General features: G+C 40.5%; 1 protein-coding gene across 7 annotated transcripts in view; it reads left to right on the forward strand.

Moving 5' to 3' along the window:
- The window catches only part of Ca-alpha1d (Ca[2+]-channel protein alpha[[1]] subunit D), a 71,087-nt gene that overhangs the window by 14,495 nt on the left and 42,390 nt on the right, over window positions 1-14,202 (forward strand). For all 7 annotated transcript variants that reach the window (XM_071713081.1, XM_071713079.1, XM_071713080.1 and 4 more), the window contains 3 exons: window positions 6,743-7,312; window positions 7,663-7,768; window positions 13,191-13,330. In XM_071713081.1, coding sequence (XP_071569182.1) covers window positions 6,969-7,312; window positions 7,663-7,768; window positions 13,191-13,330 — 590 coding nt within the window. In that variant the 5' untranslated portion in view covers window positions 6,743-6,968. The remainder of the gene's footprint in view (window positions 1-6,742; window positions 7,313-7,662; window positions 7,769-13,190; window positions 13,331-14,202) is intronic.

Raw genomic sequence — 14,202 nt, forward strand, 5'->3', positions numbered from 1 at the left:
ACGATTTATGTTTATTATTAACGTATTTATTATTTGAAATTCAAGAATGGAATTTTATACGCGTAATATCCGTAAAGTCATTTTCGTATTCTGAAAGCGTGTATAATTCCCTGAGAAATGGAAAGAACAATTTTTATATTCTTTTCACGTAACTAATTTATACATTCTGTTGCAAGTAAAATATAAAGCTATCGACGTTGATTAAAATCGTCTCCGGTTCAAAATACACAAAACTGCCCGGGATTAAACGTAAATCGAGTTACTAGATCATCGCACGCGCATTTATTCCGACCGCCGCGCCGTTGATTGCGATTGCGTCAAAGCGGCGAGGAGATTGTTATACGTAATCAAGAGAGAAAAGGGGGAGGAGAAAGAGAGAGAGAGAGAGATAGAGAAAGTGAATTATAAATCGTACTACGAGTGACAGATAAAAGAGCAGTTCGACGATCTTGACGAATCGCTCGGAGGGGACACGAGGTCTAGGGGTAAAAATATCCGCGGGAGTGCCGCATCGAGAGAGAACTTCTAAACGCGATGCATCGATAGGAGGATAGACATACGGCGACAGGAGGGAGATACGCGGTTATATATACTATATTGAGCGGCACTTGACCGCGATTGACAGCGTCTCGTTAAAGTGATTTCATCCGGAGCGTATTATTCGTGGAGACGCAAAGACGATCGATCGATCGCCGCAGCCGCGGCCGCTTCGGGCGACAGTGTCCGTGGAATTTTTTCGCCGCCGGACGAAAGCTGCGCGTCACGGAAACTGTATTTGTTTCTTGATAGACAGCTCTAGTCAGCGATTTATCATTGCTCTGCACGAAACATTACGATAATCATTATGACAATCAGATTCAAGGCATTTGTGAAGTAAATAAATGTGTAAAGTACCAGTATTTTTATGATATATACTGTTAAATTCATAGTGTCAAATTATACTCAATTTGAGTCATTTTTACAGGTCGTTATTACTCCTGTTCAATATATCGTTAATTTAACTAAACCAGTGGAGTTAAAATAATGAATTTCGACACACATGACAGTTAAAAATGACAAAATGTTATTTAACTCTATAGATATTTATTTAAATTTCATCCTTTAACAGTAAATAAAATGATATTAAAGTAATAACAACAACGAAATATTAAATAGATTAAATTAAATTAAAATTGCAATAAAAATGTGCTCGAATATCTAAAGTCCTCTCGCCCTGATTGCGATCCAGATATTTAAACATCCCTGAAAGCCTATCCATGAGTCATTATCATTTAGCAATAGCTGCAATCTGCTACAACAATCGCGTACGTAAATTACAAAAATACTCGTTTCCCTGTTTCCATTACAAGTGTATATTACAATTTCTCTGAAACAATAGCTGCTTAAATTAGCAGGTAATCTCGAAATTAGAGCCAACCGAAGCTGTCGGCGCAGCTGCGCCTAAATCCGATCATAGATTTTGACTCTCGATCGTCGTGTCGCGTGAGACATGCAAATCGAGTCGCGCGCGCGTTGTATCACGACGCACGGGATGCGCCCGCGGGAATTTACGCGCCTCGACAGCTGCGACAGTATTCGGTGACTCCGAAACTGTGTTCGCGAATTTTTGGCGAATCATTTATTCGATCGCACGGCCAAAGATTCTCGCTGCATAATTCAGGAAATGTCGAAGTTCGTAGAAGCGACTCTCGAAAGAAGATGTACAAGTATCAGATATGTATATACAGCACGCACGTACACACACATACACATACACACATATATGCATGTGTCGCGTACGGAAGATGCGGACGATAGGATTAACGGACAATGCGGATCTGCGGATAAACGAAGCCAGTATCAAGGGAATAACGCGAGATCTCGGGATCAATCTTAGTTAAATGCTACGAACGTCGAGTTGGAAGGGTCGGATAATAACGCTTTGAAGATTTGCCCCATGCACTTTGGATGCGGATTACGCATTAGCTTTGATTGCATGTGTATAAAGGATCTGTTATTAATGTTTAATGGTACATGGAATATGTAGGACATATTAATCCCGGATTACTTTGACGCATTAAATTATTGCGAAACTTGTTTTCATCTTTCTATAATTTATATATAATATATGTGTACATCTATAAATAATTTTCAACACGTAAGTAATTGTGCGTCAAAACGGACAAAAAGGAAGCGTATAAGCTTCGCGATTCGTTATGACACAAAGTATACTTTATATTTTAAATACATCACGCTTAAATTGACCGCCGGATTAATTTGACAGTGATTTAATTATGCGCTTTCACGCGCTTAATTTACATATTTATACGATTGGGTTTATCTGTCCCACTTTATATTGAATAAAATATTAAATATGATGTTATTGAATTGAAGCTGGATGAATTAATAACAAAAAAAATGGAATTTCTTTCTCTTTCTCTCCCGCATGGATATTACGACTTGCAGTCCAAGAAATCAACGGCGCACACGTCGTCTCGCGGACACTTAGCAGAATTACGCCAAATACTAGAAACTGTATGACTCATCTCTAGTTACGTGCCTCATTGCTATCTATAAATCTACGCGAAGGCACGCCTATTGCACGCTATTTCGTCATTCTGAATCACAGGGGCCCCCCTCGGCGCGCATCGCGCGAATTTTACGAATCATTGCATGTCGCGAATAACGAATAGAACGAAATCCTCCATCTCATACCGGTTTAAATAATTCGTACAATGATACTTATATACGCGCGTTCCCTTTCCCTTTCACGAAGTTGGAGGAGAATTATGCTGCGAGATGCGCCGTTTGCTCCCAAGAACAATGGCCTCGAGAGGACAAAGTGACTGGAACAAAACGCAACGTAACGAGATACGCCGCGGAATATTTCGAGGTGATACAATTCGTTACCGAAGCATCCCGCGGCATTCTCACAGCGGCATCGTATTGTGCGGCTCAAAAGAAGAGAGAGAGAGAGAGAGAGAGAGAGAGAGAGAGAGAGAGAGAGAGAGAGAGAGAGAGAGAGAGAGAGAGAGAGAGAGAGAGAGAGAGAGAGAGAGAGAGAGAGAGAGAGAGAGAGAGAGAGAGAGAGAGAGAGAGAGAGAGAGAGAGAGAGAGAGAGAGAGAGAGAGAGAGAGAGAGAGAGAGAGAGAGAGAGAGAGAGAGAGAGAGAGAGAGAGAGAAACGGTGGAGGCGATTAGATCACAAGACAAGTTCACGATGTGTCGCGACACGGGAGGCAGGGACGAGGCGAGAAACTCGCCCGTAGGTAGAGCTTTCTAGTATTTAGGCACCCTAAATATAGCACGGACTCGGCTATAAATCCCCAGGCCCCCGGTCTCTCTCTCGCGGCCGTTGCGACGTTTCTTTCGGGATGAACGTGTTGCTCGGCGACGAAGGTTGTTTTGGGCATCTGCTGCGGCGACGGATGTGCTTGAAGACGTGAAGCGTTGAATTTCTTCGCGACACTTTCAATGATTTTTCCGAGGTGGCAAACGCAAAACAAGAAGTCAGAGTTTAATGATACTAATAATAAAAAAAAGTGTACAAATTAGAAGCTGCACATTGCTACCTCATTTTTTTCGCTCATAAAGCTTCCTCTATAAGGAATTAGCAAAATTATTAGCATATAATAATAGCTTTCCTCTACGAGGAAGCCAATTTTTTTTATTTTTATATAACTTTCACAGAAAATAAACAATAAATAAAGAAACTTAATTTGAACGAAAATTTGACATTTTCTCAACATATCATTGTTTAATATATTGAGATTAGTTTATTAGTTGGAAAACTCCACTTAGGATATAAAAAAATATTTATAAAAATTTGGAAATTTACATTTAAAAAAAATTTTAATTCAAAATTGAATAAAAAATGAACCCTTTCATCAATTTTCATTAAAATCAAAACCAATCATTCTTCAATGATACTCTGTTCATTAAAAAAAAATTTAGCCCGATATCTCAAAATTTTCGAAAGTTAGAACTTCCACAGACATTTTTTGAAAAATTGAAACTGCCTTAAAATCTAAAACACTGTATGAATTTTTATTAAAAAATATATACACTGCTCAAAAATATTTGCCACCTTAAAGAAATTTGATCAGAGATGAGTTTATTAATGAAATTTTAATGAAAAGGCCAATAATTTGCTACATGTCTTTATTGCGTAGGTAGTTTACATGTTATTTAAACAATGTTAGATGATTTGACAAGAAAATAACATTGTTTTCAATTTTCGCCTCATCAATTGCCGTCACGTTTTTTTTAATTACGGCTTTACACAGTTTTGACATCCTGTTGATTAATTTTGTAATTGATTTTTGGCTTCTAAATACATCAACGTGACGATCTCGGAAAATGCATTTATTATTTGAGATTTTCCGTACGCAAAATAATTACATGAAATTAGGATGTAAGGGATACCAACATAACATTAGTTTTGTATAAGATAAGGTAACAATGAGTACATGTAACAATAATCTCCACTTTAAATTAAGTTTACTGCGTACAATCAGAATTTTTTTTCTATTTTTTCTGCAAGTGGCAAATACTTTTGAGCGGAAGTGTATGTATCAATATAACAAAATATTGTTTTAATAAAATAAACGTTGATAAAATAAATAAGAGTCTAGCTGTAATGCGTGTGACTCATTGTCAAACGATAAAGAGTGCATCAAAATTTTAAAATAATAAACAATTGTATATACTACATTAATAAAATATTTTAATAGAGAAAATTAAAATAAATATACCCATATTTTTATACACGTAAATAAAATGTATTTATTATATTTACATATTTTTAATTGTATAAATTTGTGTAAATTTCTTCCAATTAAATATACGTTGTTATTTTTGACTCTTGCGCTAACGTTTATCCAGCAAAACGCTGCTTTGCAAATTTGTCGTTTACAGGGACTTTAGACAAACATTTTCACGTGGCCACGTTCATCCCGAAAGAGAGATGGCCCGTCTATTCCAGAATTATCCTATCAGTCGAGGCTCGGCTTCAAAGGACCATCGTGCTTTTGGATTAGCGGTGCGGTCGGTAGAGAGTCGCGGATTTACGGGACGGGTCGGCCGAATCAATCATGTCGACTCTTAAACACGCGGGTTTTGCGAGCTTTCCGCGGCAAGAAAATTGCTCGAAAAGCCGAACGCGCGCTCGTTAAATCGCGAAGAATTGTCCGCGGCAACGGCGGCGGTCCTCTCCACGAGCGATTTATTGTGCGCGATAGCGGGATTACGGGGGTCGGCGAAAGCGTCGACCGTTCGTATCGTCGCACGAACGTTACAATAGTAATCTATTGATTTCTATCGCGAGTAATTGTCGTGTTACCGCGCGCGATCTACGTCCAATTTACGTGGGGATTTATCGTTTCCGGCGCGAAAACTTGAAAAGGGATGGAATAAATGTGCCTTTAGATAATGTGTCCAATTTTTTACCGCAATCATGTTTGCCTAATGCGACTGTCTTATTTCCCGCACGCGTCGCGTCGTATAATCAGTAATAGGCATACCGCGAGAGAGTTAAGGAGAATTTACGATTTAATCGTGATCCAAAGAATGGAAATAATCAATTGTCGCCGAGAGGCACGAAATATCTCCGACGTAAAGAACGAGAGAGCGGAATGAAATAATCTTTCTATTGTTTGAAAATATGAAAACCGAAGGTATATATATAACCGCGCGAATCTCTCTCGCAGGCGAATTAATCTTATTGTTCCATTAAGGGCGCTAACAAATTTTCGGCCGCTCCCAACGTTTCTCGCAATCGAGAGAAATAAATGACCAGATTTTCTGCGGAGAATGCCCGCGGCTGATAGGTAGTGGCCCCGGGATCGGTTAGGAAGGCTGCGCCCGAAATAATCGAGTTCTTTTCATTCGGCAACCCGGTTATCTTTTTATTGCACCCACGGCGCAATCGAAAGCCCGCGCGCGCCGCCCGCTATGCATCTACCCTTCTCGGATCGGGGGCGAGAACTGCACGACCCCCGACGCATTGTACGCGTCGTTACCGCTGGCGGATTTGTACCGTCAAAGGTATAATTGCGTCGTTTGAGAGTAGCAGATTCTCGAATTACTTGGGATGTTTCGCTTTTTTCCGATAGAGAATGCGTGGGACTGCCAACTTTGCGTGTCTGCTGGGTTTCCTGTTTTTTTTCTCTTTTTTTCCATATAATATCTAATCTATTTTGTTCTTCCCACGCATTACGTCTAGAATCCTAATCTTTACCTTATTGTAACATATTAAAACCGTGATAATTATAATTATCATATAAATTATATCATGTAAAATTCATATATCACATAAATTATATGATATTATATGATTTATTATATGATTTATTATATGATTTATTATATAATATAATATAATATAAATTATTATATAAAAATCATATAATGATAATTATCAGCCGATTTAAAATAACACAAAATAATAAAGTGGCTCGCGAAACTCGTCCTCCTCCACTTACACTCAAATGCTAAAATTATTGCAACGCGAACGCAAAACTAAATGTTATATCTTCGGAAGTATTGATATTTACGCGTGCGTTTCGGGAATGCTTTCATGAGAGTGCACATGGTGCTTGTGAATGCACCGCGGTGTTAGCTCATGAATAATTACAATTTATAGGATACTCGCGATGCACTCGCGGTCGACCGTTACGGTCTCTCTCTCTCTCTCTCTTTCTCTTTTTCTCTTTCCCTCTTCCTCTTTATCGTCCCTTTTCATGAACCCCGACCTTTCGTCGCAGGTCACGGAGGGAGCTTCGTAACAGCCCAGTGCCGTAGCATGCCGGCGAGCTGCAGCAGCGCGTGGTGGTGCGCCTCTGAGACACCGCGTCGATCGGCGTCGATCGCCGCCATCTGCGTGGCTAGGCACCAACGATCCCTGGAGCGTCGTCGCCGGAGAAGAAGAAGAGCAACAACGTGTGATTGTCGTCGTAGCACAGGAAGCACGGAGCTCGACACCAGCGACCGATGAGCGCGGGGGGGGATGGGGGCTCGGCGTTGGGCCCGCCTGATCAGCTGCCAGGGGCCCAGCCGATTGCCGCGACCCCCTACATCGCGATCCCCCCCAACGCCGGCCAGCAGCTTGACGTCGGTGGTGCGATGGACGCGACGCAGCTGGCGAACATGCAGCAGCCGCCGCCGTCGCAGACGGGCCCCGGGGCCGCCGGCGGCGCCGCCTCCAAGTCGGCCCAACAGAAGAGGCCCGTCAGACGGGGGGGTAAGCCGCCCCCCGACAGACCGGTACGGGCGCTCTTCTGCCTGGCCCTCACGAACCCTCTTAGGAAGATGTGCATCAGCGTCGTCGAGTGGAAGTATCCTTTTACTATTGCTCTCTCGCACGCTTCTTTCGTAATTAGCGCGATAATTGCCGGCCTCTTGATGCCGGTGCGGCGCGGCGCGGCGCCGCGCGGCAGGAGAATTAAATATCAAAGTTCAGAGATCGCGTCCGATATCAGCGATATTTGCGAACACTGCTGACATTAATAACGCGTTTGACATTAAACCGCCTCCTCTCCAGATTGACCCTAATTCCATGTTCGGGCGCGATGTTGATATTAGGGTCAATATTGGCGATAATCTGTGACAAAAGGGTTAACGCGCGCGAATGATCGCTCTATGTATTTTCCTTAATCGGCTCGATTTTATCAACGTCATCCCGCAGACCCTTCGAATGGCTCATCCTTATGACGATATTTGCGAACTGCGTCGCTCTGGCCGTTTACACGCCGTATCCTTTTGGCGATTCCAATCTGACCAACCAATACTTGGTGAGTATTTAACACGAGTATATTTAGCACTTGTGCATAATTATCACTCTCGCTTTTAACCCTCCACGTCTTTTTTTTGCACCCTCGGAGTGTATACGTCTGTCACGTTTAATGCTATTATTCCCTACTTTAAAGTATTTAAAAAAATCTGAAAAAATTCGCAAAACATCTGTCTTGTAGTTGACGTTTTTATAGTCATTTTGATAAACATTATTTACTTAATATTTTTTGGCAGGCTTGCAAGTTTTACGAGCAGATATTACTTTGGCTCGGACGCCATATAGACCCACGTATACAGTCAGAGGGTTAAGAATGCTTAATATCTCGGGTGTTTAAATGCCTAAATAAAATTATATCATTTTTTTCCAGCAAAAATAACAAAAAAAGTTCCCTTCCTTAATGAAAACAAATTCGATAATGTCCATGTATTGTGTATCGTTTTAACGTGCGTCTATACGCGCAAAAATAGAAATCTTGAAAAGGACTAAAAATAATCGCGAGCGAATAGCAATCATCTCGTTATAAATGGCGCCGCCGGGAATTCCTTTGTGCGACTTGGCCGAATGTGAAATAAAGCAATTTTACTGATTGTATAATATGTACGTATATGTATATATACGCGCGCGCGTATATATATGTGTCTAAATCGAAGGGTGCCTCTTGCAACAATAAGAGTGGCGGTTCCGTTCAACGAACCACACGAACCTCTATCGAGTTATCGATTCCGAGACGGCATGCAGGGTTGCTGGCATGAAACTTATTCGAGCTGAAAGTTCAATAATTGTTCAATCTTGCTCAACATCAGCGTGTATGCTGCCCCGGCGCGGCGCGCCATAATCGGAAAACACAATTCACATGTAGGCCGCTTTAGCGCGAGAATTAATTGAGATTACTCCCCTCGGGCACCACAAAAGCTCGACATTTCTAATTACCGATATTCGGGAACTGTTCGGAGCTCGTCCGCTAATAAGACTCGTGGAGATTCGCGGTTTGCGACAGAAACTTTATACATGTGCACAGAGAGGCTGCTCGATAACAACTCGAAATTCAGTTTTGCGTCATATTATGCGCGTGCTAAAGTGGAATCGCGCCGCGCCGTTGTCGTGCCTTGCCAAAGGGTGTGACTTCGTTTTGCGTCACTCAAAGGGCATCCCCTTGCGCTAATTAGTACCGGGAGGAAACTTTGCAGAGATTAGGCCAATGGGAAATTCGCGGAAAGCCTGTGTAAACTGCTTGTGTAAGCTGCCAAGTCAACTGTCACAGCTTGACGTTCGTTAATTATAATTATCGAACGGAAAAATATCGATTTGTACAAGTTCGTTAATTTAATTTAAAAAAAAGCTTCGAGCGAGATTGAGAATGAATATACTTTCAAAATAGCCAAGTGAAAGACATAAAAAACTGTTTCGAAGTTAGAGAGAATCCACAACAAAATCGGGATGTTGTGGAATTAATGAAAATTACACAATCTTACTAGTAATTTTGCAAAACTTTAAGTTCTGTCAGTGAAATTCTCAGTTGAAATTTTTATTAATTTATATTTATAAATATGTTATATAAATTATGTTTATAAATATAAATATAAATATATAATATTTATATTTGTAAATTATATATAGTTATAGTAATAATTTTTATTTATTCTACAAAAACACGGTTTTTTAGATTCTCTAGGGATTTTGCCCCCCCCCCCCCAAAAAAAACGAATTACACGAAAGCCCTGCGACATATATACATCTGACTTTGATACATCAGTTGGCATATTGCGTGCAAGATATGACGTTCAAATTCTTAATAATTAAATAGCAAATTTCTTTCTTAGGAATTTTTTTGTAATCAACTATTTACCGTATTGAAATCGTGTAGAATTGTGTTCTATTAATCTATTTTTTTTACATTGCATGCATTTTCTATACGATGTCACTTTCTTAGCGTCCCCGGAGAAATGGGGGGACGACGAACAACGCCCGGGAGAAGATTCGAATTCGCAACTCCACAGTCACAAACTCCAAAAAGTCGCAAATCTTGAGATCAATCTCGACTTCTTTCAAAACTTTTTCATTGTCCGCCCGACTCAATCGAGGTAAAACTCCGGCATCGGAGTTCGATATCTTTTATCGCCGCAAGATTATGAAACTATATTAGAAATTCGCAATATGTGTAGCTCCCGAGCGTGTGAACATTTTCATGAATATCTATTATTTTTTTAAGTATAATAGAGAAAAATCTAACTTTGTAATTTGGTCCGCGTTAATTCACGTGCTGAGCTTAAAAATGCAAAATAGCATTCAGCATTTCTTGGAAATATTACTTTTTAATTATAATAATTTTTATAAAACAAGCAATTTCGATCGATTGTAACATTTGATTATAAAATAGTTACAATTAAGAGCCTATAGGGTGTCGAAAGTTTCTCTGTTTCTCTCTCTCTCTCTCTCTCTTTCTCCGAAAATATTAACTGTATGTAGAGTAGCGAAATGATACGGGGCAAATCGAACAGTTTAATCTCTTACAGGCAATAAAATATTCGTTAGTTGAACGCGATCTGGCATATAACATCAGCAGCGACGGATTTATTATTCGGCAAGGTACACTTGCGTAATATTTATAACCTTCCTGGCCTTGCCACCTGCTCTTCTCATATTTCGCTTATATGACGGGCATGTGTATTAACCCTTGTGTGACCAGGTAGAAAATTGCACGCGGTGCAGATATACTATAACGCATTTTCTAATGAAAAATACTGTCGTAATAATGGAATGTATACGGAAGCATGATTTGAAGAAGAGATAGATAATTAATTAAAGGGGTTTAATTTATGTTTATGGAAACGGACTTTAGAGAATAAAGCTGATGAATGACAGATGAAAAATATAGCCGCATTAATTCTGTTTTCTTTCATTTCTTTTTCAAATAAAGTTATTTAATCATATAATTGCGATGAGTTTTTTTTTACATTCATTAAGTTTAGAGTTCAATAAAATAGCGAATGGCGTGTACTTTCCAGTGAAAAAACGTTACGCAGTAAACGCTTGAAATTCGGGCACAAAGGCAAAGGTCTTTCGAGTTCGTCCAAATGACAGTGCTAGATAATATTTATGCTCCCAAAAGGATAATAAATTCGCAAGTGGAGCAAGTAATAAAGCATACGAGAAGACAACGCGACACCGCCATCAAAACTTTCTCGGGAAGAAGGGCTCCTCATATTCTACTTTATATTCTACTTCGCGTCTTCAAAGTGATGTAACGGCTAACGGCGCCCACGTGTCACGCATGGGCGAGCAACACGGGCGGCTGGCGATATAATGCGCGCTCGAGCCTATTTCAGCGGGCCAATAATCGATCGATTTCGGAAATTAAACGTAATGGATGCTGCGCAGGAAAAGGAGAGAAAGGGAAAGAGAGAGAGAGAGAGAGAAAGAAAGATAGAGGGTTCGTGTCCTCTCTGTGGCCGTGTTCGCGCCTTTCAACTTCCCTTTTAACCATCCACCACCTCTGTGCGCCTTCTCCGCGCAGCGGCTCTTTTTTTCCCCTACCTCCGATGTGTACAAGCGAGAGCGTTCTTCAGCCTTATTTTTAACCCGCCGCTTCTTCCTTTTGTTTCGCCTGTTTTTCTCGCCAAGGCCTGTGCCGTTCTTATATCCCTGCCCGCCGCGACCATAACGCCATGCGTCGATTAACCCTTTTGCGCGACGGCCAACGATGCTACTGATACTACTGTCGATGAGTCACGCTGAGGAACGGTCGAGATCGAAAAATGAATTCTACAGTACTCGTCAGTGCGTTTTATAAAATGCACGTCTGCTTTCTTTTGTTTCCGATTAAAATGTATTCTTTATATATATACTAGACACCACAGACGCGCGCTTCGCGCGCGCTATTTAGCTTTAACATTATGCTATTACTATTACACTATTAACTTCTTGATACACACAACTGTCAAAATATACGATGACAGCTGCAAATGAAGTAAGCGCAGCGAGAGAACCAATTGGCATCGCGGAAAGCGGCAACAATAAACTTCGAGATATGCGAGTATCGACTTAACATGCCTTTTTTTAGAAAGGATATTTTTTTTTGTTATATATCATCCTCTACTTTATAAATCCCATATATTCAGTGAAATTATAATAAATCTTATGTTTGCGTCCGTCGCGGTAAATAGTTGACTACAAAAGAATTTCTAAGAAAAAAATTTGCTATTTAGTTACCTATTAAGAATTTAAATGTCGTATTTTGCACGCAATACCACACGGAAAAAAAATTAGCTACTATAGCAAATCTATTCGTATAAAAATATGGGGTAAGTAACATTTTTTGCAGCGAGAGTTATAATTTAGCAATAGATAGCAAAATCTTTTTGCAATTATTATTAAATAGCAAAAGGTTCAGCCTAACTTTTTAACAAAAGGTTTTTCTGTTATTGCAAAATTATATAGCTCTCCCTGCAAAAAGTATTAATTATCCCATATTTGCTATACTAGCTAATTTTTTTTTCCGTGCAACTATCTCAAAGTCAGATGTGTATTATCAATTTTATCAATCCTGCATAATCAATCATCTGTCATTAAAAAAAAGATACATAAGGACAAGTTCCAGAGTGTTGTACAGTTTTGTATAGCTGACATCATAATTAATGAATTCCGGTGCTCCATATAATGAGTTGGTCAAAGTTTCAAAATTTGGGTTTTGCTCAAGTTCTTGCCGGTCTATTCAGCGCCTAATCGCGTTAGCGCGAGGTAAGAGATTTTCGAAGAAAGGAGAGAGAGAGAGAGAGAGAGAGAGAGAGAGAGAGAGAGAGAGAGAGAGAGAGAGAGAGAGAGAGAGAGAGAGAGAGAGAGAGAGAGAGAGAGAGAGAGAGAGAGAGAAAGAGAGAGCAACAGGTTACGCAACGTTCGCGTTTGTAAATATAAAAAAAAATATACCGCGTTCGAGTCTCTGAAAAAAGTATCGAATGTCGACACTCCTTTTCTCCCGGTGCGGCTAACAGCGATCACGTTCTTGTCGTAACTCGCCGGTAATCCAACTGCAACCGCAACGCGCTGTTCGTGCTTTAAATGTTTAACGAAGACGTCCTGTTTACGTGCGGGTGAAACATTGTCTCCGCGGTCTCGTGCGTTTTTAATTGCAGCCCCCGCCGCCATTTGTCTCCGCCGCTTGCTTTTAATTGCCACCTCCGGTTGACGCCGCGCCGACGACGTGTCGTAGGGTCAAAATTGCGAAAGTGTCTTATCGCTCGACGCTTATCAATCAAAGTGGCCTCTTTCCGGCACTAAGACAGCAGCACGCACACACACACATGCACACAGGGGAGGTCTTTCTATTTGTAACTTTTCCTCAAAGGCTCTTTTAGAGGCGATCGATCTACACCGGCGCATCTCCCATCATATTTTTCACGGCGATTTTTCCTCTGGTGTTGCAGGAGAAGATAGAGTACGTTTTTCTTGTGATTTTTACGGTGGAGTGCGTGATGAAGATCATAGCTTACGGCTTCGTCGCGCATCCAGGAGCTTACCTCCGCAACGGCTGGAACTTGCTGGATTTCACGATAGTCGTGATTGGGTGAGTATGTTAACCTTGGAACTCCACGTTTTTTCCCCTTTCTCTCCATAAATAGATCTAGTTCTTCTTTGGATGGATTTTAAAATATATTAATTGAATCTATTAGAACTAAATATATTAAATATGCGAATATAAAGGCTCCCGCACAATCAAAATTATAAGGAACAAGGAACAGATATTAGCGATTAGGACTAAAGAATCGGTAATAAAGCTGGATGTACAATGAAAAACAGAAACAGGGAATAACACAGGCAATAGATTTTTAATCTGTCAAAAGCCGTGCATCAATGCTACACCACTTTATTCCTGATTTCTTATTTCTAATCGCTAATATCTGTTCCTTGTTCCTTATATTTTTCATTGTGCGAGGGCCTTAATTTTTCTCAAATTTTGATTCGCTGCCACATTTCTGGAAAGAGATATTAGCCGGTCATTTCTCTCCAGATTCATCTGTCTTCCCATCTGAATTTTATAATGAGGGGAGAAATTGCTTAAAAATGCACGGCCTTGTGGCATCATAATAATATCCCCGACGTCGTTTTATAATAAACTCACTTTTCCCCAAATTCGACCCAACGGTGGGCGAGGGCCGACGAAGATAGTACCTGACAACCTATATCGAGTGCAAGTTAATTGGATCAATGCCGGCGTAATCGATAATGCGTAGCGATCATATACACTTTGACGGCGGATAGTTTACACCTGATGATGCCTTCCCAGTGCACACACAGCCGATGACGTTCGACGAACGCTAAGGCGCACCGACAAGTAGTACAGCTTGAGTTTGATGCTCGCTTATCGCGGATATAACATCGAGCAAAACGACGAGCAAGCTACTTCCGTGAAATCTGATATATATTATATATTAAATT

This window comes from Temnothorax nylanderi, unplaced genomic scaffold (assembly GCF_030848795.1).
Source record: "Temnothorax nylanderi isolate EJ_2023f unplaced genomic scaffold, tnyl_v1.0 TNYL_tig0120_pilon, whole genome shotgun sequence".
Lineage (NCBI taxonomy): Eukaryota > Metazoa > Arthropoda > Insecta > Hymenoptera > Formicidae > Temnothorax > Temnothorax nylanderi.